At 47.3% G+C, this 27,623-nt stretch overlaps 1 protein-coding gene across 6 annotated transcripts in view; it reads left to right on the forward strand.

The window, feature by feature from the left end:
• GALNT11 (polypeptide N-acetylgalactosaminyltransferase 11) overlaps positions 1-27,623 on the forward strand; it is a 982,259-nt gene that overhangs the window by 216,963 nt on the left and 737,673 nt on the right. For 4 of the 6 annotated variants that reach the window (XM_069647915.1, XM_069647913.1, XM_069647912.1 and 1 more), the window contains one exon: positions 25,368-25,697. In XM_069647915.1, the coding sequence (XP_069504016.1) occupies positions 25,406-25,697 (292 nt within the window). In that variant the 5' untranslated portion in view covers positions 25,368-25,405. Of the gene's footprint in view, positions 1-2,030; positions 2,151-25,099; positions 25,208-25,367; positions 25,698-27,623 lie in introns of those variants that run through there. The other 2 variants (XM_069647916.1, XM_069647917.1) reach the window with 2 other exon arrangements.

Genomic DNA, 27,623 nt, shown 5'->3' on the forward strand with positions numbered 1-27,623 from the left:
AATGGGATGTTTTGCAAATTTAAAAAAAAGGCTTTACTTCAGCCGTGAACCATGGCCTGCAACATTGTGAGGCGTGGAACTTGACCACAAGACCAAACTGCCCTTGTGTTTGGGATGGCATTTCACTGCTGTGATGCAACAGTCTGATTTTAAAAAAAAAATCTATATTTCATATAGATAATTTTATATATATCTATATATATATATATATATATATATATATATATATATATATATAAAAAATTATCTATATATTTGTTTTTCATGACAGCATTTGAAAAGACTATAGGGTGAGAAAGAGCGTTGCACCCCCTTTTGGCCGCTGTTTACATCAACCCACACCCACAATTCTTTTCAAATGCAACACGTTAACATTACCTGCCAATGTGCTGCGTTTGAAAAGAATTATGCTTTTGAATTTGCCGTGAGGGAGTTTAGACGTGGCTGCAATGTCAGCCACGTCCAAACGTCCCTATATTTGGTATTGTATGCTCTCATAGCTCACCAAAGTAGCAAGACTGACATATTAGCACTATGAAAAACAATAAATGGGTAATAGCTGGCAATATATGTTATAGTGCATTTGTTTAGCGCCTTATGTACCATTTGGTATGAGCTCAAAACGCTGTGGGTTGAGCGCCCTCGGGGACCGTGGTCTTTATCAGTTGAGAAAGTAGTGTAGCATATGGGTGCACTTGGTATGTGAGCAGCCAGAGTGGTTTGCGCGGGTTGGCTGCATTGTAAAGCTAAGTATGGCGCAGTGGATGTGAGAGATCAGTGTTATGTGCGCAACAAGGAGGGTGGTCTCGGAGTCTGCATGCTGGCTGCCGTGGAGCATGTGTAAGAGATTATTTGTGCCGCCACGCCGATTGTTTGGTGGGGGTATAGCTGCGTTCTACCAGGCTGTTGAGGTGTTCTATGAGCGATGTAGGTATGTGTGCAGCTGGCCCTATTGATCGAGGGGTGTAGCTGTGTTCTATTGTTTGTTGATGTAAAGTGAAGAGTGAATACACCAAAATTGGTAGGAATGAGGGTCTGCAGGTATCGCTTGGTGGCCCCCTTACTTGGTATGCTTTCAGAGCTCAGTGTGCCGATCACTGCACCAACTGCCTAGGCTATTGTGCAACCTACAAATCGCACCCAAAACGTTGAGGTTGGTTAGTTGTTTCTGATTGTATCCAGTTTGCAATGTGCAGACGCAGAAAAGTGGTTATAGACCAATAGCACAGTGCCATGACAGGTTGTATAAGTGCTTCTATTAAAGTTAATTTGTATATTTATTTACCATCTGTATATTTGTGCTGGTCCAAACAAAAGTGTGTTCACCTCCACAGGATCAAGGTCCTTGTATTAATAAACTCCTACTCAAAAGGTGTTTCTTGCTTGATGGATTTTTTATTTTATTTTTATACAGTGCTCAAATAAAGTGGGCTCTTGGCACTGTCCTCTAAGGCAACCCTGCTGGTTTTATGATAGACTGTCACTTCCACAAAGTAATTTCTAAGGGCAGTATGGGCATCCCTATAGTAGTCATTAAGCCACTACAAGGGTTGTTTACTGGGGATGCAACGTCTTAAATTGTCAAGAAAATATGAGATGGTGACCTATGGCCGCAGGTTCAGAGATGTTTGCGGCCGCATCCCATCTCCCGTTCTTGCTTGAGGAATACTTCATTTGAACCCCGTGACAGATTTTGAATGCACATGATAGCAGTGCTTGCCAGGTGCCTGTGCAAAAGCCTGTTGTCTTTTTGTCAGTGCTGGCTATTATTGCGTCCACCTTTCCGCTCTTGCCATACCTGCATCCATTCTGGCTGCACACATCCGGTATGCACAATTCCCTCTTTGCGAAAGTGGAATCTTTTTTCTCTGCCACATTTGGACGCGGGTGCTAATCATTAGCGCCGCAGGGTAACCGGACAAGGTTAAAAAGTAAATGCTAGTGCGTTGCTTTTGGAAGCCAAGGGCCGCCTGGCCCGTGCTTGCTTTGGCACGGTGCCACAGTGCCAGTGCAAGTTTTCCTTACGCACCGAGGACAGCAGAGTATTGCTCAACTGCATAAACATTAGCTGACGGGTACACTTTTGCAAATCGGGACTTTTCCAGTGGGCTCTCGATACTGAAGCACACAACCGGGGAAGGTGGAACAAGGTAATGTGTTTTTCTTTTGTGACGTTTGGAAGCCTAGAAACTATTTAAGGGCACTACACTGCAAGACATGTTAAGCTGCATGACCATCTCTCATTGCTGTAAGAGGCCGGCGATTCCTGTGTATTGTTCTTCTCAGAGATGTTACGCCAGTCACTGTATTAGAAGGGATAGTCAGTGGTAAGCCGGATAGAGAAGAGAATCATGGATTGTCTAGGGAAGATGATGTGACGTTCAGGGAACAAACTGCTTTTCCTCTGCTTTTAGTGCCTACGATTACAGGAGAAGCGGAACCGCTTCCAGCAACGGCTAGCGACACCATCTGGCAAAGATTGGATTGTGGCAGGCAACACGCCTGGGTTGCAATTGTCTTTTGTATAGCGCCTCTAACTATTACTATAGTCTCAACGCACTTGTGGTGAGAACGCCCTCGGGGACCGCAGCCCACAGTATGGGAAATTCTTTGTGTGTGTGTGTGTGTGTGTGTACGTGTGTGTGTGTACATACGTGTGTACGTGTGTGTGTACGTACGTGTGTACGTGTATATATATCTTATCGTGCCACAAAACATCAACACCCTTAGTGGAATACGTACTTTCAACACCAATAGGACCTACCTGCAATTCCTGCAGAGGAAGAGGAGTGTTGGATTGATCTTCCCCAATTGAAAGGAAATCGCCCCCCCATCACCAATTTGTTTGGTGTGTGCAGACCGTGGACTCATTGACCACACTCTAGGAGGATTCATCATTTTAGAGGAATTGGCAGAAAGAAAGTGATAGGAAAGAAGAATAATCACTATAAATACACAAGCAATTTTACCCCTGATGAATGTCCTACATTTGTATGTATTTTAAGGACAGAATCTTGTACAAGTTGGGTTTGAAAATATACCAATTGCATTTTAGAATATGACAAACTACTCCAGTGTGAAATTTCATACGGAGAGGCGTTGCAATTACTACAACAACTAACCCACACTATGAGTTTTCCTTGTGTCTTGTAAAGTACATGTTTTATACATCGTGTTTCATATTGAGTTGTATGTAATTTGATCATTTTAGGAGTGTTAAACTCTACAGATTTAATAATAAAAGTACATTTTAACGTGATTATTTGATGTATCATGGTTTCTTTTTGTCCCGTATTGTGGTGTAGACACCTGTCAAATACATCTTCTTTTTGAATATTATAGATCTTATCCATGTGGTAAGAAGTGTGTGATCCCCAAACCATGGCAAATGCCGTTTGAGAATAGTGTGTATATGGGCAAAATTATGTATTGGATGGGCTGGGTCGGCTCCGTTAAGCAACCCAAGAGATCGGGCATTTGGGTGGGTGCTGAGAGGGGGAGGGGGCCACGATTCTGTGCGAGTGCAAGAGACTTGTGTCCAGTTGAACCAGAATTTTGTTGTAGGTTGTCGCTGTATTACAATGACAGAGGTGTTGAGGCAAGTCTGGAGTGAGTAGGCTTAAAAATGTTGTTTCCTGCTAGACCAAATTTTGTCGTAGGTTGTAGCTGCATTCTAGTGTGTGTGGATGGATAGCCTTGCCTGTGGCAGATGTCCACCAAAGTGGTGTGTTTATACATACCTGGAGCTAAACTTTGATGTCGCTGTGTCATCCAACCTTCTGTGGGGACAAAAAGCAAGTTTTCTTCGTAGGTTCTTCTAGGTGCTATGGAGAGGCTAACCTCAAGTCATCTAAGTGCAATCGACAGGCTGTCCTAGTCCCTCTTCTAGGGGTGACAGGTAGGCTACCATTGGATTAAGGATCTATGATTCTGAAAGCGTCATAGACCAGCTATCTTCAAAAGTCTTACTGAAAGATCTTCCTAATTTTATAAACGCTGCTAGCAGCCATCAACTAACTGCGCTGTCCAGATACCAATGCTGATTAAGATCTTTAGGCGCAAATACGGTTACCGGTATATATCTTGAGCGTAAAGGTGGACTAACACTACATGCTCTGTTACCAATCTCTTCTAAGTGCCAAGAATCGGCAAGTCTTATATTCAAGTGCAGTGCTTGTAATTTACACTGCTCAAGTTGCAATAAACGTGTTGACCTTCATGTGCGGTCTTCTAAGCACAATGCCCTTCCCTACCCCCTAAAACCATTCAAGTGCAATGACGTTTGCCACTGCAAGATTCATCCAGGTGCAATGCAATTACAATTCCCCAACGATCCATATAGGTGCGACACATTTCCCACCCCTTACAAAACCTTCAAAGTGCAGCACATTTCCCAGCCTCAGAAATCCATTCAAGTGTAACACATTTCCTGTCCCCAAAAAACATCTGAGGGTGAGAAGTTTGCTACCTCCAACAATCCATCTAATTGTAGCACATTTTCTACCCCAACAGTCCATCTAAGTTTAACACATTTCCTAGCCATCCCAAACCATCTAAGTGTAATATATTTCCTGCCCCCAACAATTCATCTGAGTTTGATGCATTTCCTACCCATCGCAAACCATCCAAGTGTAACACATTTCTAACCTTCACAGCCCATCTAAGTGCAATACATGTCGTACTCCCAGCAATCCGACTGACTCATTTCATACCCATAGCAATTAAGTATTAGCAACATTAGGAACAGCCTGGCATGTCCGTAGTCGGTGGAAGATTGAGTTGTATCGATAGTGGTTTGTGGTTGCCAATTTGAGAGGCAGGCTGCTGCAACAGCCGGTGCCACCTGGGTTGCTGGGTCATGTCTCTGGGGAGTTTTGCACTGTCGTTGGTGGATGGCTAATCTGTGTTATGCTAGACATTGCAGAGCAAACTTGGTTGGATAGGGACGCGGCTGTGTCTGGAAGAGTGATGATGTTGTGGTGGAGATGGGGGAGGGCCTCCCTTTCACCACACGCTTCAGGACGCCACTGGAAATAACCACATTTTTAGGCTCTTTCTGAAGGAGAGGTAGCATTCATTGCAGCAGATGTGTAGTGGAACAGAGTTCCAGATGGAGCAGGCAGATCCTCACAATCTTGTGGGGGTATTATGAGAAGGAGTGCTCAGCCTGATCGGAGGGACTGACTGGATGGCAGCGAGGGATCTTGTCCTGGAGGAACTCTGGTCCAGTGTGGTGAGTGTTGCACATGGCTTTAAACGCGCCCCGTCGGCTGATCAGCCAGTGTAGTGTTGAGGGTGGGGGTAATATGTTATATAGGGGTGAGAGTGAGCAGGAGTCTGGCCGCAGAATTTTGATTTGTTGGAGTTTCCTGAGCTGATGGGCTGGGACACCTCGGTAGAGGGAGCTGGTATAGTTTAAGCGGGAGAGAATAATGGCAAATATTGCAGAGAATCTGTGAGGGTACAATGGCCAAGGGAACATATGCCTTAGGGTGCGTAAATTGAATGTTATGGACACTGAATTGATTTGTTGGGAGAGGGATATCTCTGAGCCCATTGTGCATCCCAGATTTTCTACAGAGCTGGAAACTGCCAGTGGGGCTCCTAGGGCATGTGGCCAGGGTATTGGTTGGGGGATGAGGGCAGTATTGCATCATAGTAGTATCTCAGTTTTGCCAGGGTTGAGGAGAAGGTGGTTGCCTGTCATCCAGTGATCGATTGCAGAGAGGCAGGAGGAGAGGGCGGGTCGGGAGGATGTTGGTGTTTTGGGGATCTTGAAAATGATCTGGGTATCATCTGCAGAGTTATAGCATGAAAGGTTGTGAGTGCGGATTAGTGCCGGCAGTGGGCTGAGGTAGGGATTGAAGAGAAGGGGTGACGTGGAGGCTTCTTGAGGGTCCTCTTTCGGGACAGGATGAGGGACGAAAGTGAAAGGTGGAAGGAGCATGATTTGTGATGATTACAGAGGAATGATGCGATCCATTTCTGGGCAGAGTCTCTGATGCCTAGTGTGTGAAGCCTGTCCATGAGAATTGTGTGGTCAATGGTGTCAAAAGCAGCTGATGGATCGAGCAGGACGAGTGCAGCACATCCTTTCGAGTCAGCTGTTTTTTTTTAGATTGTCCCAGATGGACTCAAGAGAAGATTTGGTTCCTTGAAGGGGTCTGAAGACAGATTGGGCTGGGTCGTGGAGCATGTTGGCTTCTGAGAAAAGGCTGAGTTGCTTGTAAGCCGCTCGGTCACAGAGTTTAGAGCAATGAAGTGGGTGTTCGAGAGAGGTCTGTAGTTTGAAGCAAGGATCGGGTCGAGATAGGTTTTTTTTTAGAAGGGGTTTGACACATGAGGTTTTCAAGGCTTCCGGGAAGATGCCAGATGAGAGAGCAGTTTTGATTATGGCCCAAGCAGCGTTGTCAGCACATGATATAGTAGTTGGGATTTCTTCAAGAAGTGGATCGGGGCAGGGACCTCCACGGGAGCCCCATGGCTGGGTTCAGCCCTACAGAGAAGGGGTGTATTGGCCACTTTTACTCCCTAAAAATAGGCAAATACTCCCCCAAAAAATAGGGAGTAAAAAGAAAATGTGTGGATGTATGTATGTGTGTGTGTATGTATATATATATAATATATATTTTTTTTATTTATTTTTTTTATTTTTATTTTAGAGTATGTGAAGTGTACACACCCTTTTCAGACCATCTGTTCTTTGGGCTTCTCTCCTCCGGGGACTCCCTGGATGTTGGTCTCCTCCTTGTTCGAATTTGAGTACTCATTTCCTGTTTAAACGTCATGGGAGATTTCACCATCCCAAAAAGATGCGTTGATGAACATCGTTAATAGGAGGGGCTGTGAGGGCTTGACATTCTTGCTGTGACTAATGTTAAGAGGTAAAGAGAATGCGTTCTGGGTGTGATGACCTTTGCTCCTTCAATTGCAGGCAAGTTAATGCCCAAATAACTACTAGACTTGCAAGGCAATCATCATGTGAGCAGACGTTAAACTTTACCATAAGGGTCAACAATTTCAGGTTGCAAGCTCCTACCCTTGCATAAAAGGCAGTCGCCCGCTGGCATTACTGCCAGCTATCCACATCCACAATGGGCACTATTTTTTTATTTGCTAAGACTGATTGATTTAACATTTGTCAATTACTAGTAGCAACTGCATATTTTCTACCTTGTAAATATGATGGTGATTATTGCTTTAATCTTATCCTGAAAAATTAACAATTGCGAAGTAAATGGGTAGCCTCGATACTATAGTCTTTTTCTCCGGTCATGAAATATGCATGTTCCTAGCACAGTCCTCAGAATGTAAGAAGTGGGATTGGAAGTGTTTATTTGTTTTCTCTTTGCACTGCTTGCACAGCTTGCTTATGCTCTACACTGTGTATGTGGCCAGGTCTTGTGGCAGCATTCGCCTTAGGCATTTCCCAGATTCTTTACTGAACTGCGCTCTATTGTTCGATAGTTAGGGTATAGTTCTCGAACCACATAATAGTCGCCGCTCTGGGCAGGCATATTTGTACTCTGTTTTAAATGGGCTGCTTCTAAATGGGACAGGCACTTCATTGTAAAACTTCTGTTCGGAGGGCGTGTCAAGAAGCTCCTGTATAAACGGCAGTGGGGTTTTTGGTATCATGTCCAAAAGTCACATGTGACTTATGGAATTTGGTCTGCAGTCATACAGATTCTTGCTTTTAATTGTTACTGTCGTAAAATGAGAAAACCGCTGTAAAATCGCAGCCCTGTTTTCTCATTATACAAGGTCGACAAACAGTTCCTGAATTTTACGGCACCCTTAAATTACTTGTAGGATGACGGATACAGTTTGTGAAATGTCAAAAAAAAGACGGATTATGAGAAGATAAAAGTAATAAAAACATGTATTTCTTAAAATGTCGTTTTAAAATATATAATTTCCAAAGTGAAGCACAGTCTTCCTAACGCTTATTAAAAATAGGTCAGACACAATTAAAAGAAACAAACTTCTCCAGCATGGGGTCTGGCATGGATTCACATGCTCATGAATATTCCCAGTTGTCAGGCCGGGAATCCTCGGTATAGAAAAAAATCAGTATCAGTTTCGTTTCTGATCTGTTTTCTTAGTAGTAACCAATCACTGATCTCTGGGTCGTACTGCCCCCAGCCAATGACTGCCCTCTCCCTAAGCCCCGCCTCTGGCAGCCATCCTCAGATTTTTACCGCACTTTCAAGTGTTGGGAGTCCTCGTGCTGTAGCTCTCGAGCTTTTGGTGCGTTTTCGCGCTTTTTCAGGAGATTTTTCTCATTTTTTCGGTTAAAAAGAGCCTCAAGCTCCACCGTTTCTACATCCGATCAACGGGGATCCGTTTCAGAGTTTTCTACGCCCCTCAAGGGTGAAGATTTCGTTGAGTTACGCTTTTGGAGGATTCCAGAAGTTCCGAGGCCTACCCCGGACATGGCCCAGGAGAAGGGAAGCTCGACGCCCGGGAAGCTGTTCAGGACCTGCCCTGGATGCCAGCTTCAGAATGTTTTCAAGGAGGACGAGTATTAGTTATGCCTCTACTGTATCCATGAGGACAAGACGCACACGGAGAAGGATTGCGCATTTTGTGGGAACATGTCGGAGCGGACCATGAAGGATCGCCACCTCCGTCTCGCCAACTGGCTGGAAGGGAAGAGCCCGTCAGGCGAGAAGAAGAAAAAGAAGTCAGAGCGGTCTTCTAAGTCCTGTGAGGGCGCCCCGGCGACGGGGGCCCAACAAAAGGCTAAGCACCGCGGGCACCGGGAGCACCGAACGGTCGGGCTCCTTGGCTGCCAGGCAGGGCTCATCCTCCCTGGCGCCATCAACCACGAGCCAACGCTCTGGCTCAGGTAAGAGGAAGTCAGAGAACCAGGCGAAGCTTCTGGAGAGGCCCCGGTCGATCTCGAAGATTCCGGCAGATGGGGAGCGAGGCTCGGACCCTCCCCCCAAGGTGAAGGCCCCAGGCGTCCAGAAGGTGACGATGGCCTTAATTCACCCTGCTAAGACCTAGATTGAGGATGTCGCCGCGGCCCTGGCTCAGTCTAGCCTGTGGAGGCTACACCAGTGGAGGCGCCCTCAGGACCCAGAGTCTCCCTACCACCGCGGAGGGAGTCGTCTTTCAGGCCCATTGAGAAGACCCCCACGAAGTTCTCGTTGGAAAAAGTGGGGGAGGGGCTGGTGGCCATCGTGGATATGGACACGACCTCTGAAGAAGAGCTCATCGAAGTCGTGGAAGAGGCCCAGCCCATCGGGAGGGATCCCGACGAGGGCGACGACGAGAGCGACAGGGTTGCCGACCAGGCTCCTCAAGAGCCCTCGCGCCCGTCGTTTCCGGCGCAGCAGGACACTTCGGCGGGCATTTTGTCAGCAGTTCAGTCCTTATGTTCGGAGATAAGGACAAGGTTGCCCCTCCCCCCGACGGAGGTACCTGAGCCAGACCCGACGGGGGAACCGGAGCCAGGACCTTCGGAAAGTCCACCGCATAAGAGGAGGATGCATCCTACGCCACCTCTCCCACCGCTGCGGCCTGCTCTGCCTTCCCCCTGGTCTACTACCCACGGGGATGATACAGGCATGGACACGGCTACGACGGGTACAGATGACGACGGAGGTGACGACGGGACGTGTCCCCCATCGCCCCCTGCTCGGGCGTCCCCGCCCGACGAAATTGGATCCTTTCATGCCATGATTTCCAGGGCATCCAAGCTCTTCCAGCTCTGCCCAGAAGAGAAGAAGAAGGAAGGGTTCCTTTACCAATGGCACAAGGCTAAAAGGAAGACGGTCCTCGCCGTACCGCTTCTTGATGACATCTGGGATGAGGGGCTCGCCCTCCTTAAGAACCCTGCCACGGCGCCGGCAAAGAGGGACCGGTACGAGAAGAAGTACCGGGTCCCCGACGCTGCCCCCTTGTGCCTTCGGGCGCAACCTACCCCGGATTCGGTTGTCTCGGCGGCGGCAAAGAAGAAAGCTGGGGGGGGGCATCGGCCTCGACATCAACTTCCCCGCCGGACGGCGAGGGCAGGAAGTTGGACACGATGGGACGGCGGATCATCTCATCCGCAGCGACGACTATCAAGGCGGCCAACGCCCTGGCAATCGTAGCCCACTACGACAGGGAGTTGTGGTTCAACATCGCCCCTCTGATGGATTTCCTTCCGGACGCCAAAAGGGCTGAGGCCCTTGAAATCCTACAGGAGGGGTGAGATTGCTTCGGATCACGGTGGCAACGGACATCGCCGACACAGGTTTCTGTCAGTTGGGCAGCAGCGTTTGCTTGAGACGACGAGGATGGCTCAAGGCCACGGATTTCCGCCAGGACCTACAAACCAAGGTTTTGGACATGCCCTTCGACGGGAAACAACCTGTTTGGGAAGGCGGTTGATGAGTCCCTTCAGGCCATCAAGACATACAGAGACTGCCAGGCACTGGGAGTGATCCAACAACGACGGCCGTCATTTCGGAGCTCCGGAGGCAGACAAGGTGCCTCCAAGGGATCCTGCAGTGGCTCCTCCACGTACCGCCAAGCGGCAAGATCTTCGCCCCAGGAAGCCTACAGAGGACGTGGCAAGTCAGGTGGTGCCCGTCGTCGCCGACAGGGAGGTCCAGGAGGCAAGGTGGCCTCCAAACAAGATTGAACCGACCGTGGGGTCGGGGCCCCGCCGAAGCACCCCGGTGCGAGGCAGGCTGGCGAGGTTCGTCAGCGTGTGGGAGTCCATCTCCACCGACCGTTGGGTGCTGGACGCCCTGGCCCAAGGGCACACCCTCGAGTTTCAGAAGAAATGCCCTCGCGTTCCACCCGTGGCCAGGAAGGAAAATCACGTCTCTCAACTACTGTTGGAAGTAAGGACGATGTTCAAGAAGGGGGCCGTCGAGCTCGTCCCAAAGAGGCTTCGGGGCTCCGGAGTTTACTCAAGGTACTTCCTCGTAAAAAAAGAAGACAGGAGGATAGCGCCCCATCCTGGACCTATGACGACTGAACAAGTACATCAAGGCACAGAAGTTCCGTATGGTCACCCTCCAGCACGTGCTGGGACAGCTGGAGGAGGGCGATTTCCTGTCATCCTTGGACTTGGAGGATGCGTACTTCCACATCCCCATTATAAAAAGACACCGAAAGTTCCTCAGGTTCGTGGTCCAAGGGCGGCACTACCAGTTCAAAGCCCTCGCGTTCGGATTGAAGTCGGCACCCAGGGTGTTCACCAAGTGCCTCGCACCGGTGGCGGCGCGGCTGCGCCTACAGGGGATCCACGTCTACCCCTACCTGGACGACTGGCTCATCCGGGCAAGGACAAGGGAGCTCGCCGTGGAGCACACTGCGAAGACCGTCCAGCTGCTCACTGACCTGGGATTCTCCATCAACTTTCCAAAATCCCACCTGGTCCCGTCGCAAGTCGCCCTGTTTCTGAGAGGCAAGTTCGACACAGTGGCGCGGCTGGCCTCGCCGTCGGAGGAAAGGACCAGGACCATTCTGGGCAAGGTGCAGCGTCTGCTGGCCACGGACATGGCCAGGGTAAGATCTATCAAATCCCTCCTCTGGATGATGTCCTCCTGCATTTATCTGGTGCGCCTTTGCAGGCTTTGGATGCGCCCTTTACAAGAGTTCCTCGACGCCCGCTGGGTCCAGTCGACGGGCAGTTTCGAGGACAGGATCCCTCTCAACGGGACGTCCAGCCAGGCGATCCAGTGGTGGGGTACCCGCTCCCATCTGTCGGCGGGCACAGACTTTCAGACCCCAGCTCACCAGGTGACGGTGACGACGGACGCCTCCCTGGAGGGTTGGGGAGCGCACTCCGGAGATCTTCACGCGAGAGGCCTTTGGCTCCCGGAGGAGAAGTCTCTCCACATCAACACCTTGGAGCTCCGCGCAGTGTTCTGGGCCCTCAGGTCCTTTCTTCCGTCCCTCAAGGGCAAAGTGGTGAGGATCTTCACCGACAACACCACCACGATGTTCTACATCCGGAAGCAGGGCGGAACCAGGTCCCCTGCCCTATCCAAGGAAGCCCAGGATCTGTGGCATTGGGCCGTCGCCCAGCGGATGTTTCTGGTGCCTCTTCATCTGGCAGGAATAAAAAACACGATCGCCGACTCACTCAGCAGGGAGCTGCGCTCGTGCCACGAGTGGGAACTACGCCAGGATCAAGTGGATCGACTCTTCTGACGATGGGGCGAACCCCAAATCGATCTCTTTGCGACGGTGACGAATTCCAAGTGCCGGAGGTTCGCCAGCAGGTTCCCCCAGACGAGGAGCATGGGCGATGCTTTCTCGTTCCCCTGGGACGGCCTATTTCTTTATGCGTTCCCTCCGCTGCCGTTGCAGCTCCGGCTCATCAACCAGCTCAAGAGGTCCCGGTGCAGGATGATCCTCGTCGCACCAGCGTGGCCGAGACAGATCTGGTTCCCGGACCTTCTGGACTTGTCAACGTCCCCACCAGTCAAGCTACCGACGGACGCAGACCTTCTCTCCAGAGAAGGAGGCGCCATTCTTCACCACAACCCGGAGTCGCTGAACTTGCAGGCCTGGCTCCTGCAGCACTAGAGTTTGGAGGGTACGACATCCCGGCCGACTGCAGAGAGGTTCTTGCAAAGGCCAGGGCGTCCTCAACTCTCAAGTGCTACGGACATAAATGGAAGAGGTTCTCTGTCTGGTGCCATGCACAGAAGATTAACCCTCTGCGAATTACGGCCCCTCAAGTACTGCCGTACCTACTGTCGCTGGCCAAAGCTGGACTGGCTCACGCCTCCATCAAAATACATCTGGCTGCCATCACCCGATATACCAGGACTACGGGACGGGCGTCCTTGTGGTCTCATCGCCTGGTGAAGGAATTCATGAAGGGACTATTCCGATCATTCCCGCCGGTGAAGGCTCCTGCCCCGGCGTGGGAGCATAATGTGATGCTGACCAGGCTCATTGGGGCCCCATTCGAGCCTATGCATTCGGCGCCTTTGAAGTTCCTGTCATGGAAGACAGCGTTCCTCGTGGCCATCACCTCCGCACGATGAGTGGGAGAGATCCAGGCCCTATCTTGCAAGCCTCCATACTTGACTTTTCATGACACGAGGGTGGTGCTGAGGAAGCACCCCTCCTTTATGCCCAAGGTGCCGTCGGACTTCCACCTCAACGAGCCCTTGGTGTTACAAGTTTTCTTCCCGTCGCCTTTGACGCCGGCCAAGAGGACTTTGCACTCGCTGGATGTAACTAGAGTGCTGAAGTTCTACGTGGACCACACAGAGTTTTTTCGGAAGACGTCACAGCTGTTTGTGAACTTTGGGACTGTGAATCAAGGGAAGGCTCTCTCGAAGACTTCCATTTCCAGATGGCTCTCCGGCTGCATCATGCACTGTCACCGGTTGGCAAACCGACCGCTGCCTGGCCGTCCGAGAGCCCATTCGACCAGAGCGATCGCTGCTACCACGGCGTTCCTGTCTGGTGTGCCCCTGCTGGACATCTGCAGGGCTGCTACGTGGAGGTCGACGCACACCTTCACAAGATTCTACTGCGTCGATCGGGACTCCAGGGAGGAGTCCAGGGTCGGCCAAGCAGTGCTGCGCAACCTGGTCGCCTAAGGTGAGCCTGGTGAGGAGGTAAGAATTGCTTAATGTTGAGTTTTGGATGTAATGCTTAAGGTTGAGCCTTTGCCACCTCCCGTGGTTGTGCTTGTGTATACTGCTATGTATTCTTTATTCATGAGCATGTGAATCCATGCCAGACCCCATGCTGGAGAAGGAACAAGTTACTTACCTGTTACTGTTGTTCTCCAGCATGGGTCTGGCATGGGGTCACATGCGAACCCTCCCACCTACCCCTCTGCGGCTCTTCACTTGGTCATACTGCCACTTGGCGTGCTACCAAATCTGAGGATGGCTGCCAGAGGCGGGCTTGGGGCGAGGGCAGTCATTGGCTGGGAGCAGTATGACCCAGAGATCAGTGATTGGTTACTACTAAGAAAGACAGATCAGAAACAAAACTGATACTGATTTTTTCTTTACCGAGGAATCCCAGCCTGACGAAGGGGGAATATTCATGAGCATGTGAATCCATGCCAGACCCATGCTGGAGAACAGTTACATGTAAGTAACTTAACTTGTTCCACCCTCCATTTGCGATCCGTGTCCTCACAAAACTTGAGTACTCATAGACAGAAAAAGAATTTCGCACATCAGAATCTTCAACCAGACAATCATTATGCAGTACTCCGAAAACGTGTCGTAGCACAGGAGCTAGCGTAAGTGCGACAACAAGACACATACAAATCAAGTTTGTAGCATCATGAACATCAGCTAGGCAAAAGTGTGAGATGTTCACTGCTCGACGATCGAGAAAAACCCATACGTTTTCAGCTGCTTAACAATCGCAGCACAGCCATGCCGCACAAAAGACATGGAAGTCGCGGAAGGGGGCAAAACATCACAACCATGACCACAACGTTTTCTCAACAAGGCGCAGTACAACGCAGTTGATCTGGCATCAGGCAACGCAGTAACATCAAAGCCGCTAGTCGTCATCCAGTCCATCGAATCCAGTTATAGGACGAAGATATTTGCCACACCTTTTTGCATGTCCCCGGACCCTCCAGAATGGCTCCACACAAAACCACAAGCGCAAACATCACACATAGGATCTGAAAAAAGAAAATGGCAACAACAAAAAAAACAAGATGAAGTACATCACGCAAGTAAATAACATTTGTCTGCGGGAACAGGACCCCATTTCCTCTTTCCTGGTTCCATTACTAGAACAACTTGATCTTCCCCTGCTTCAATCACATTTGCTTGAACTGGCGAACCACTAGGTTTTTCAACCCAAACCTTTGCTCCGGGGACCATTCTGTCTGATCAGCCAAAACCTTTATCCCCAGGTGTCGTTACTACAGTGGGTTGCTCTCCTTTGTTCACCATGGATAATTTCACAGGGACGATAATTGGCTGCTCCACCCTTATGGATGGGCAGCATTTTCTTTCCACTATTAATTAGGATCCCCTTTATTTCATCTTGGTAGTCAGCATCAACAATTCCTCCCAGTACCTGGATTCCTTTTAATACCAGCCCAGATCTAGAGACAATCAATTCCATATGTTCTGATGGAATTTGTACTCCAAACCCTGTATCAATAACGCTGATTCCCCTGGGTTCAAGTCTAATCTCCTCCCTAGCATGTAAATCAACCCCTAGCATGTAAATCCACCCCTGCAGACTCTGGTGTTGCTCGATAAGGAGCTTAAGCTCCAGGTGATATTTCCCAATACATCAATTTTTCAAATGCCCTATTCGGTTTCATTTGTAAAGCTGGCGTTAACATGCGCATCAATGGGGTTTCACAGTTAGCAATTGGTCGGTTATTCAACACTTGCACCGTATCTACGATGCAGTCTTCCGGTGCTTTGAGACCACCCCCTGGCAAACCTTTCTGCACATGTCAGCACACAGCGAATCTGACATTTCCTTATCCAGATCACTGCCCCATCCAGCCGCTGGTTTAGGCTCATCAGGCAGTGCGGCCAAGAGGAGTTCCCTGTAAATACTGGACACCTGGCCCTTGTAGTCCCCCACCATCCCTCCGCACCCTCTACTGCCAATCAGGAGTTTCGCAAATGCCGTCAATACGCTACGAAGATTATCCCCCCACCTAGGGTCCAAAAGTGCCCCCTTCAGTTGTAAGTATCGAAACACTGATGGAGTCCCAGTCTGTAAGCATTCTTCAAGGTGTGCTACCGATATAAACAGCCCTCCATCCCACATCTGACCTGCTTTCTCCAACCCTGCCTCATACCATTTTGGAAACCTGAGAGGCTCTTATATCAGATCTCTTAGCGGGGGTGCCCATCTACAGCCAAGTGGAGAGGGCGACAATGAAACGCAGCGCCCATGTTGTCCCTCTTTCCAAATATTCAATAGTGCTGAAAGTAACAGGTGTTCCAGAATCCTTTTCAGCATTTCATTCTGGGGGCCCCACAGCCATTCCCATAATAACACTGGGGCTAGGGCTACATTCTACAGACACACCCAGTGCTTACCTGTAAGTGGATATAAGTGATCCACTATTATTCTGAGTTGCACTGCTGCCCTCTGTGCCAGATCAGGGAGCCCGCCCCCACATTCCCCTTTTTTAACCCCAGCGAGTTTAAGTGTTTTGTAAACAATCCTAGGGTGAGCCCCTTCCATAGGAAGCATATCAATGGTTCTTTAAACAGTAGGAGAAGAGAGTCAGGCACCACTCTTTACTCCCGTTTCTTATGAAATTGTAGGAAGCCCTGGTTTCCCCTCTGCTTTCCACTTTCCTGGAATCCACGTCTTATTTTGATTTTTTTCAGTCTGGGTTCCGTTCTGGTAGGGGAACTGAATCAGTCCTGAACTCGGTGCTCGACGACCTGGCCTGCTTGGTGGACCAGGAGGGTGTCGGCGCAGTTGTTCTTTTAGATCTGTCAGCTGCGTTCGACACTGTCGACCATCCCACACTGATCTCCCGGCTCTCTACGGCCGGGCTGTCTGGCAGAGTCCTGGACTGTTTCGTCTCCTTTCTGGCTGACCACTCACAATCCGTTTCTCTTCCTCCTTTTCGCTCCAGCCCAGTCTCATTATCCTGAGGTGTACCGCAGGGGTCTGCCCTCTCCCCGATTCTATTCAACTTGTATATTTGGCATCTTCTGGCTCTCATTTACTCCCATGGCTTCCGCTACTATTCCTACGCAGACGACACACAAATTCTGGTCCGTCTTTACCTTAATCATGCCAATACGGCCAGTCGGTTAAAGTTGCGTCATCAGGAGGTCGGGGAATGGATGTCATCTAATTGGCTCAAACTAAATGGTAGCAAGACAGAGATATTGGTGGTCGGTATCACCTCGCCTCTTCTTTATTGGACCAATGATTGCTGGCCAGCCTCCCTTGGCCTCTCCCGGTCCCTGTGGCATACATAAAGAATTTGGGGGTTGTTATTTCTTCCTCTTGCGATGGATACCCAGGTAGCGGCAGTATGTAAGAGCGGTCATTTTAAGCTGCGCATACTCCGGAAAGTCCTCCCTTTTGTGCCGGAAAAATGTTGTGCTCCAGTGGTAGCAGCACTCGTCTTGAGTGGTCTAGATTACTGCAACTCACTGTATCTTGCCCAGCCCTGCTACGTGCTACGTGATACGTGATTCATTGGTTACAGTTACTGCAGAATACTGCTGTCAGAGCTATCCTTTGGCCCCCTATTGGAGCGCACACTACCCCTCTGCTGAGGCAGCTCTACTGGTTTCCGGTGGACAAGAGGACATTGTTCAAATCCTTGTGTGTGGTACATCAGGCTTTTAACGCCCTTGGGCTAGAATATATTCAAGAAACGTTCCCCCATTACGTACCAACACGGTGTCTCCGTTCTCACTCTGCTTTTTTGGTCAAGGTCCCCCGGTTTAGACTTGCTCGTACTGGCGGCCGTTCCTTTTCAGTGGCTGCCGCCAAGGCCTGCGATGCTACTCCCCTGTCATTGCGGATGACAGTTGATCACCTTACCTTTTCAGCCTATGCTCAAAACATCTGTGTTCTAATTTGTTATATGGTAGCTCTCTACTCATCCTAGCACCAGGGTGCCTTTGGGTGTTTGTGCGCTCTATAAATACGTCTAACATAACATAACAAACATCCATCATCTGAAACAGGAATAAAAACTTGGGGAGAGTCCTCTTGCTACAATTGAGCATGGCTGTCTAGGCCAGAGGCATCTTACCCCGTCTGTCCATGTCCCATTGTATGCTGGTCCATAGGGGGAGGTAATTCACTTCCAATAGGTCCAAAGTACCTGAAGCCTTCTTCGCAAATCAGAAACTGTAACGTGTATAGTCCTGGTCCGCATTCTGCAACGACCCGATCAGGAAGGCCATCGACTTGGGGAGGTTGATCTTAAAACCCAAACGTTGCTGTATTCCCGCAAGATGTGTAGTATAGAACCCCTCAGAGTAGTAGAATGCATACATCAAGGCATCGTCCGCAAACAAAGCGAGTTTATAATCTTTTCCCTGGATAGAAACACGCTAAACATTCCCATACTCACATACTGAGGAGGCCCAGGGCTCCTTCATTAATCCGTAGAGCAATGGGGATAGTGGACCTCCCTGTCTGGTACCCCTAGACAGGGGGAAGGAGTGCAATTTTATCCCGTTTACCAGCACTTTGGCTGAAGGCAAAGAATATAGTGCCCCAATCCATCTCATACAGACCTCGCCAAGGACTACCTTCTTCAGCACTGCTCTCGCAAAGGCCCAGTCAACCCGGCTGAATGCCTTCTTGACATCTAGGGAGAGTATCAATGTTCCACCATCCGCCGCCTCCGAGGATGCCAATATGTCCAGTGTTTTCCGCAGGTTATTCCCCCCCTTGTCTATTTTGCAGAAAGCCCGCATTGTCAGAGTGTACTAGTTTTGAGAGAACCACCTTGAGCCGAGATGACAGAACCCGAGTGATAATATTGTTGTCTTAATTTAAAAGGGATATCCGTCTATAGGCTGTGCATTGAGTCACATCCTTGCCCCCTTTGGGGATTACCATTATCAAGGCCTCAAGGAAAGTGGTGGATATGTCCCCCCAGGTTTTAATACTGTTGAAGACCTTAGCCAGAGGTGGAGCAAGAAGGTCAACAAAAAGCCCGTAGAAGGCTGATTTAAAACAGTCTTTCCCCGGTGCCTCCCCTGTTTTCATGTGCTGAATGGCCCTCTTCACATCTCCCAGGGGGTGTGCAGTCATAATGTCGACATCAATAATGTCGACAGTCAAAATGTCGACAAATTAATGTCGAAAAACAATAATGTCGACAAACAAAAATGTCGACATTTTTCGATATTTTTTCGAAATTTAATTTAGTGTATGCATAAATAAATAAATATATATATGATGTGTTGAGTATGAGGGGTGGTTGGGGGGGCGTGGGGGGGGTGGCAGGGGGGTGTTGGGTGAGGGGGGGTTGGGGGGGACCCCCCCATAGTAAATACAATTTTTATTTATTTAATTCTTGAATAAATAAATAAATAATTGGTATGTGTTGAGTATGAGGGGTGAAAGGGTGGTTGGGGGGGAGTGGGGGGGTGGCAGGGGGGTGTTGGGTGAGGGGGGGTTGGGGGGGGACCCCCCCATAGTAAATGATCCTTTTTTAGTTTATTTATTTATTGAATAAATAAATAAATCAATAATTGGTATGTGTTGAGTATGAGGGGTGAAAGGGTGGTTGGGGGGTGTGGGGGGGGGTGGCAGGGGGGTGTTGGGTGAGGTGTTGATAGTTTTAAGGGTTTATAGTCATAATGTCAAAAAAAAAGTCGACTTTTTTTTTCGAAAAAATGACTTTTTACATTATAAGTATAGGATGTCGACATTATTATTTTCGACATTTTTTTTTTCGACATTTTTGTCTGTCGACATTTTTTTTTCGACATTATGACTATAAACCATCTCTGGTATCTCAATCACGAATATACAAGGCCAGATGGTTTTTCAAACCTATTTCATAACACATTTCTGAGGTGTTGACCACTACCCTCCTAAAACTGTTCAACTCAATACAAAATGCATGCTCTGTCACTCGCGCTATGGCAGAATCAACCAGAATTATATTACAGAACTGGGGAAAAATGCTACTAATTTTACATAGCATAGGACCATCTCGCTTTTGAATTGTGATGCCAAAATGTATGCTAAAATCTCTGCCACATGATTAATGGGAATGCTCCCATTAGTAATTCACCCAACCAGTGAGGGTTTCAAACCAACAGAAGAACATTTGATAATAGGAGGACTATTTCACTTAATAGAATGGGGTAGATGACAGGACAAAAGCTTGTACTCGTGATGTTAGACAGCCATAAAACCTTTGATGCAGTCAACATGTTTTCAAAAATGATTTTGGCCCACTTTCAATTCCCATGCACGAAAATTAGAGTGCATTTCACTTTTTCTAATGTGTTTCTGACATCCGGGGAACTTGTTAGGGTTGATCTTTGTCCCTGCTGTTTTTTTGCATACATTGGGGCTATACAGGGACAACATGAATCTTTATCTGAAAGAGGTGTCATCCTCTCCCTGCAGCAATGCATGATTTAGAGAGATTTTGGTTGGTCTCCAGTTTCCCGATGAATTTCCTTAAATCAATGGGCAATTAACATAACAGATTCTAATGAGGCGGTTAGAGAACTTTGGGTGAGGTTCCCTTTCGCATGGACACAAGATCAACTGGACCTTTTGAGAGTAACCCTCAACACTTCCTATGACTCACTATATAAAGCAAATATGCCCAAACTTTGGAGAACTGGCGAGCAGAGTCTAACCCGATGGGACTCTCAGGCAATCTCCTGGATTGGTCACGTTACAGCTGTAAAAGTAAATGTACTACCAAGACTTGTATATACATCAAAGGCATTGCTAATCCCAAACCTGTTCTGTATAGTTAATTGCTTACAGGGGAAGATTACTGCTTTCTTATAGGGGTCGGGCGTACTCAAATCTCCTGCAAGACTCTTATGCACAGACCTTGCCTGTGAGAACTGGGGGTCCCCTCTATTAAGCGATGCTTACTGGCATCTAAAATAAGCTCGATCCTTGAATGTTCTCACTGCTCTACGACTATAGGTTGGAACAATGTAGAACAAGCTTACACCAACATCCCCATTCCCGCTTTCCCTTTAAACACACTGAGACCTCCACGCCCTCACAAAGAAATGCCCATTATGGCACTAGGATAGAGGGATTAGGCTCTGTGGAACCGCTCGTGAGTAGGAGCTATTGCCATACGTGCTTGATAAACCATAAATCTCCCGGGGAAGCTGAAGTGCATTTGAAGGACAGAAACGTTAACATTCATGGATTTCAAAGAAAGGCTCCACTTGAAGAAAACTGAATGGTTTAGATATATACAGCTATGCCATTCGATTTACAGAAGGATACGATTAAGACAGCGATTTGAAGGGTTGAAATTATTACTTTCGGGAGGCTATGCTAGGAACACAGTACCCCCTATCTAACAATGGCTTGAGCACTCCAAATCTCAACCTTCAAAAATGCGTGCAAAAGTGGGGAGTCCCGTTCACTGTCGCGTCATGTTAGAGAATCTGGAAATGGGCATACTGTTCTTCGAGATGCACTGTGATTTAGAAATATGCATATAAAATTCTCTTGCGATGCTACGTGACTCCACGGACTCCACAGGTTCACCCTAAATGTATCATCCAGCAGTTGAAGGGGATCTGGGAAAGTTGAAGATATGGGTCATTTGTGGAGAAGTTCTCTGGTGGCATGGTGGCACGGAGGAGGATAGTAGTCCACATAGGAGGTCCTGGGTGATCAACTTCCCATGGACCCCTTGAGATGGAGACTTAGACATTCATTATCTGATGTCGGGCCCAACTTCCAATTACTCATCCATTGAATGATGCCTATTCGAACTGCTCGCAAGCCTGGAAAACAAAGGGGTCCCTTTCTGGCATGATGGTGGGTCTGTATTTGGGAGGTTATGACTATTGGAAAAATACATGTTTTGATGAACAATATATTCCAATTGTATCTAAATACATGGTCCGCTTTGATGGGTTTATTAAGGAATAGCGAAGTCTTGTATCATATGCCATGGGTGCTGACAAACGTTTGATTTGTTCACTTTTCCAGTCAAGTGTTGATTTCTCATGTAAAATCTTTCTTGCAATTATTGGAGTTAAAAGGATGGACCTTACAGCTTTTTGGCATACCTGGACTTCTGCCAGAGCCTGAGTATTTACTGTTTGTTTTTAATTTACCTTTATAGTGGTTTACGTTGTCTTCTGTGTCTTTTGTACCTCAGAGTTGTTTGGAAACGAAAATAAAGTTTGTAAACAAAGGACAGTTGTGTAAATAGGGCAATGAAGAAGGCTGCCTGCTGTCCATCAGACTTGGCACAGGAGTACAGAGGAAATATTCAGATTATTGTAGATGGGAATGATGTTGAGAATGGGGATGAGAGATACAAGCTCTCAGCAATTCATGAGTCCCTCCATTTACCAGAACACTCAGACCTTGCTAAACTGAGATCCTATCTGGGTTCAATATCTATTCCTAAGATTACAAATTCCTAGAGCGAATTTTTGGATTCCCCAAACGTACCAAAGGAGGATCTTACATAACAATGTGAAACCCTTTAAGGAACCAGATGGCCTTAACGCAACCTTCCATAAGGTTTTGGCCCTTATGGTTTTGGGTCCAATTTCTGATCTCTAGAATGCTTTTAAAGAGGCAGCCAAACTGGCTGCCACCACAATGAAAGCCTGTATAGTAGTGGTTTCCAAAAGCAGAGAAAGATTCTAAACAGTGTTTGCTATATAGGCTTATTACACTGTTAAATATGAATCTCAAGATTCTTACGCAGATTATTGCTAATAGATTAGGACAGATACTGCCATATCTGATGGACCAGGGTCAGTCTGGTTTTATCCCTCAGTGAAAAACACTTTTGATAACATTCACTGTGCTCTACCTCCAATAGACAAATCAAGTGGGATAGCCAGTCCAGACTGATTGTTGGCTTTGGATGCTGAGAATGTTTTTTTTTATGTCGGAGACTGTACATAATTAAAAAAGATCCTATCTCTGTGTGGATTAGGTCCAAAAATACATACAGTGATCCTAGGTAACTATATACATCCTACTGCAAGAATCTGAAGCAATGGGCAATTATCTAACAGGCAGGCTCTGGGGAAGCGTACACTGCAAAGCTGACCATTGCACCCTCGCCCTTTTTGCCAATGGAGCCCTTTGCGGAAAGAATCTGAAATAAGGACATTGTCGATATTAAAATAGGCAAGGCACCACACACAAGAAGGCTATTGCCTGAAGACCTGATGCTCTCGCTTTCTGAACCCAAATGTTCGTAGTGGGCAATCCTAAAATAAATCACAGAATGTGGGGAAATAACTGGATTTCAGGTAAATTCCTCTATAACCGAGATCCAAATGCTGTTATAAAGGAGCATAGTCTCTTTTCATTGGTCATCGACCTCAGTTAGATACTGCGAGTTTAATTTATCAGCTAGTACTTCCCAATGATTTAAATGTAACTATAGTCAGTTATTTTATCAAATTAGATCAGATCTAGCTAAATGGAGACACTTTTATGTCATAGTTGGGTAGAATTGGAATGATAAACATGAACTACCTCAACTTGTGTACCTTTTTCAAGAAGTTGAGGTTTCTAGCTATAAGGTGATCCTTCAACAATGTCGAGCAAAAATAATAAGCTTCATATTTGGAAGTAAAGCTCAGAGAATTAAATGGAAGGCATTATTTGCACCTAAAACAAAAGAAGGTCTGGCATGCACCAATGTAATGAAGTATTCTGAAGCCTCCCAAATGAAAAATGTTGCTGAATGTGTGCAATCTAAGACAGGCAAATATTGGGTCTTCATGAGGCAACGAATAGCTGGAAGGGTCATTTGGCCACAGCTATGGCTACACAATAAACGTAAATTCTCCAACGTGTGTGCAAATCTCATTAGATCTCTCTTTGAGGTACAGGGCAATCGGCCTCATTACGAGTTTGGTGTTATCCTGCCAGTAATACCACTGGAATACCACCAAACAGTATTACTGTTACCACCACTTGGACCAACAGTATTACTACCGGATTACAAGTGGTGGTAGGTGGTGTTCGTCCCCATTAATTGGAGTCAATAGGACTCCATTGGGATTTCAACATTCTTACCACTGGCGGTGATACCACCGATTTGGCTGTTTTTGGGTGCTAAGACAGAGGAATTACCTCCCAGAATTCCGCTGGAGGTGTTTCCTGTGCCTTATCTCCAAACCTGTAGTTCTGCTGTGTGGTAATGCAGCAGTAAAACAGTGGTAACTCTGTTACCACTGCATTACCACCATTTTTTACCACTCAGCTGAGCTCGTAATGAGGCCCAATATAACAAAAGATCTGAAATCTTTTTCCTCACCTTGCATACCACTTTTTATGCAGGGGTGGAATGAGGCGTAGTTTCACAAATGATCAGATAATGGCTGTAGAAAATTAGGAGACCTCTTTGTCAAAGGAGGAATCAAATAGTCCCAGCGATATAAACTGGATTGTTGAATTACAGGGAAAGAACGATTCCAATGCTATGAAATTGGGGTTTAAACGTAAACATGTAAACCAGCCCAATCAAGCAAATGCCTGATCTCTAAATTGTATAATATTGTGCTGTTGAATTACATGCTTGTAGGTCTGGGTCATGTAGTGGCCGGAAGAAAGAAGAGTGATTATCCATATCATATGGATTATCCAAAACCTCGATTTGTACTCTAGCTAACCCATGTTAAAATGACTTGCAGGTGGTATTGCACCCCAGTAAAATTGAATATGCTTTCTAAATCAGGGTCTGATAAATGTTGGAGGGGTTGTGGGGAAAAAGGGTGTACTTGCCCCTTTAATGTGGAGTTGCCCAGCATTCAAAAATATTTAGCTGGAGGTTTCTTCTTCTATAAATGATATTACCGGGGTGGAATTCACTTATTATCCACTTCATCTTTTGTTGGTGATCCACACTTCCGCCTGTTTATTTTGGCAAGTAACTTGGCTGCTCATCTCCTTTTGGCAGCTAAGATCATATCGTTCCAGAGTAGTACCAAACTGTACCGTGGCGTTGTAAGGTCCAGTATATATCTACAAGGAAAAGGTGTCTTCAGATATTAGTCACAGCCCTCCGAGATTTTGAGCGAACTGTAGTTTGGAATGCTTTTGTGTGCTTCCAGACTTGGGTCACTCAGCCCGTTCTAATTTATAATTCTTTGCCAGAGGTTATCTTTTATCTCTCATGCAGAAGCTCCTAGCTGTGTTTTGTGCATTGTTTAAACTATCTGTAAAGAGACTTCTGTTTGGATAAGAATTGCATAGGTTGATGTGTTATTTTAATTTGTATTTAGAAGTCTCCTGTTGTGTTTACGAGAGCAAGCAACATACTTCACGCCTGTTTGATAAACTGTTGCCTTCCTGCAGTCCAAACGTCTGTTGAAGTTAATATTTAAAGAAATGGGTTAACTAGAAAAAGTATAACTTTCAAATAGGCCAAATGAAGCCAAATGACAACATATCTGCCAGTGGCCCACTTCATGCTCTGACAAGCAAGTGTTTGCGTGGTCACTTTTCTACAGAAAAGCTGTTAATATTGGATTGCATTTGGCTCTGCTTGGGAGGGTTGTCAGCCTACAGTATATTTATGCAGCTGTGCTACGCGGTATTACATTGTTTGCTTATCTGTGCCCTTTTTTGCCAGTGATGCCCTTCTTTCCCAGAAATGCACAATAATGTTGAATGTTTTACTTTAAGAAAAGGGAATGGTTTTGGCAGTGTTGAGGAAAGTATGCTTATTTCTGCTGTTTCCATTTGATTTTCAGGGAAATAAGAATGGACTTTCAACAATGATAGGGGTACAATGGGAAGTGCCACACTCCGCTACTTCTGCTATGGATGTCTCTGCACGTCGTTGACATGGACAATCCTCCTCTTCATCTATTTCAACTTCAGTGAGGAGAGCCAGGCATCCAATTATGTGCCCGTCAAGGGGCTGCAGCCCTACAAGCCTTCCCCCCGAAGGATCTTTCCTCGTTTTACACGCGGCCCCGTCCAAATATCAGACCTCCAGAAAAAGGCGCTGGTTAGGGACTCGCTTGGGAATCACATAGAGGATCCAGGAGAAAGCATAATCGAGATCTCTCCAGAAATGGGTAAGTGTTGCTCTTGTGCTGTCACGCGAATGTGGGGTGATCAGGTGGGAACATGACCACCTATGGTCCTGCTAAGGGTGGAAGATGGGGCCATTGTACATTGTCATTTCAGAATATGAAGTGAGCTTCCTTTAAAACATTTTTTTAAAAAGGCTGCAGAAGAAAAAATGGGAGCCTGTCCGGGCAAAGGTTTGCAGGGGATGAGGTCAGAAGAATCCTGTTTAATATGGTATCGTAATGCTACTTATTTATTTTTTTACATTTTGTATAGCACACTACAGCCCACGGGCATTGAGGTGCTTTTTCAAGAAAGTGTATATAGGCAAGAATACAAATTTGGAGCATGCGGTTGCTTAGTTACATCATAGGCGGTAGGTTGCAGAGTACATTGAAGCAAACATGGTAGGTTTCAGTTGAGTACAGAGTATGTGCTAGGCCTGAACATTTCAAACAAATAGACTGGTTTTGATGGCTTTGCGGAACATCAGGTGGGCGACGATAGCCCGGATGTGAGTGGGTAGTGCGTTCCAGTGAGTGGCAGCGATAGCTGGGAAGCTGGAGCCTCCAGCACGCACTCTGCATGTTTTGGGCTTGGTGAACAAGTTGGTGTAGGTTAGCCTAGAAGGCCTGGTGGATGTGGGCATGGAGATGCGCTGGGTGAGGTAGGGGGGTGCCAGATCATGGAGGCATTTATGGGTAATGGAGAGGATTTTGAAGATGACTCTGTTTGACAGGTAGCCAATGCACCTGTCTCCTAAGGTCTGATATGTGGTCCTTTTTCGGAAATCCTGTGGCAGCCCTAAGTGCGTTGTTTTGGACAAGCTGGAGTTTGGCAATGTTTTTGCTGGGTGTGCCTCCGAGGAGAGCATTACAATAGTCCAGTCTTGAGCCGATAGTGGCCCTGGCAATGGTAAGGCAATTCTGCATGGTTAAGAAGGGTCTTGCTGCATTGAGCAGTTTAGAGTAGTAGGCCGATGAGGAGGCAATGGCGTTGACCTGCCTGTTCATGGTGAGGTTGGAGTCTAGGTAGACTCCCACAGATTTAACTGTGTGGGACACTTCGATGGGTATATTATCGATGGTGAAGGAACGATAGTTCTTGTCGAGGTTACCCAGGATGGTTGGTGACCCAATGAGTAAGAGCTTGGTTTTGTCGCTGTTGAGGCACAGCCAATTTTCTGCCATCCAGGCTTGGATGGTGCAGTAAATGGAGTTAAGGGTGATCCTGTCTACCTCGTAGTCACCTGTGAGAGGGATGAGCACCTGAGTATCATCAGCGTAGTTGGTGTATTAGATGCCCAAGGTGTCGAGAAGGTTAAAAAGGGGCCTAGTAAATAGGTTGTAGAGGGTGGGTGCGATGCAGGACCCCTGGGGTACTCCACATTTGATGTTGCTAGGAGAAGCGCATGCCAAGTCGGAAAAGACTTTCATGGCCCTTTCCTGTAGAAACAAAGTGATCCACGCACACGCTTTGTGGGAGAAGTTGGCTGCAATGGAGAGGTGGTGGCAAAGTGTGTTCTGGTGGACAAGGTCGAATGCGGCCGATGGGTCTAGGAGCAGAAGGAGCGCTGGTTTCCCGGTGTCTCTGATGTCGTCCATTTGATTTTTTAGGTCAAGTAAGGCTGTTTCGGTCCCATGTCGTGGCCTGAAACCAGACTGCCGAAGGCCAAGAAGGTGGTGGTCCTCAAGGAATTATTGGACTTGCAGGTAGGCTGCTTTGTCCAGAATTTTGAGCAGGAAGGGGACAGTGGTAATAGGCCTGTAGTTACCTGGTACTGAAGGGTCAAGGGATGGCTTTTTGAGGAGTGGTCGTACCCAAGCCTCTTTGAGGTCGGAGGGGACATGGCCTGACTGGAAGGAGGCATTGATAAACGCTGTCAGGAAGGGGGCGAGGGTCGTGCCACAGTCCTTAATGAGCTGAGCAGG

This window comes from Ambystoma mexicanum, chromosome 2q (assembly GCF_040938575.1).
Source record: "Ambystoma mexicanum isolate Mex_15411 chromosome 2q, UKY_AmexF1_1, whole genome shotgun sequence".
Lineage (NCBI taxonomy): Eukaryota > Metazoa > Chordata > Amphibia > Caudata > Ambystomatidae > Ambystoma > Ambystoma mexicanum.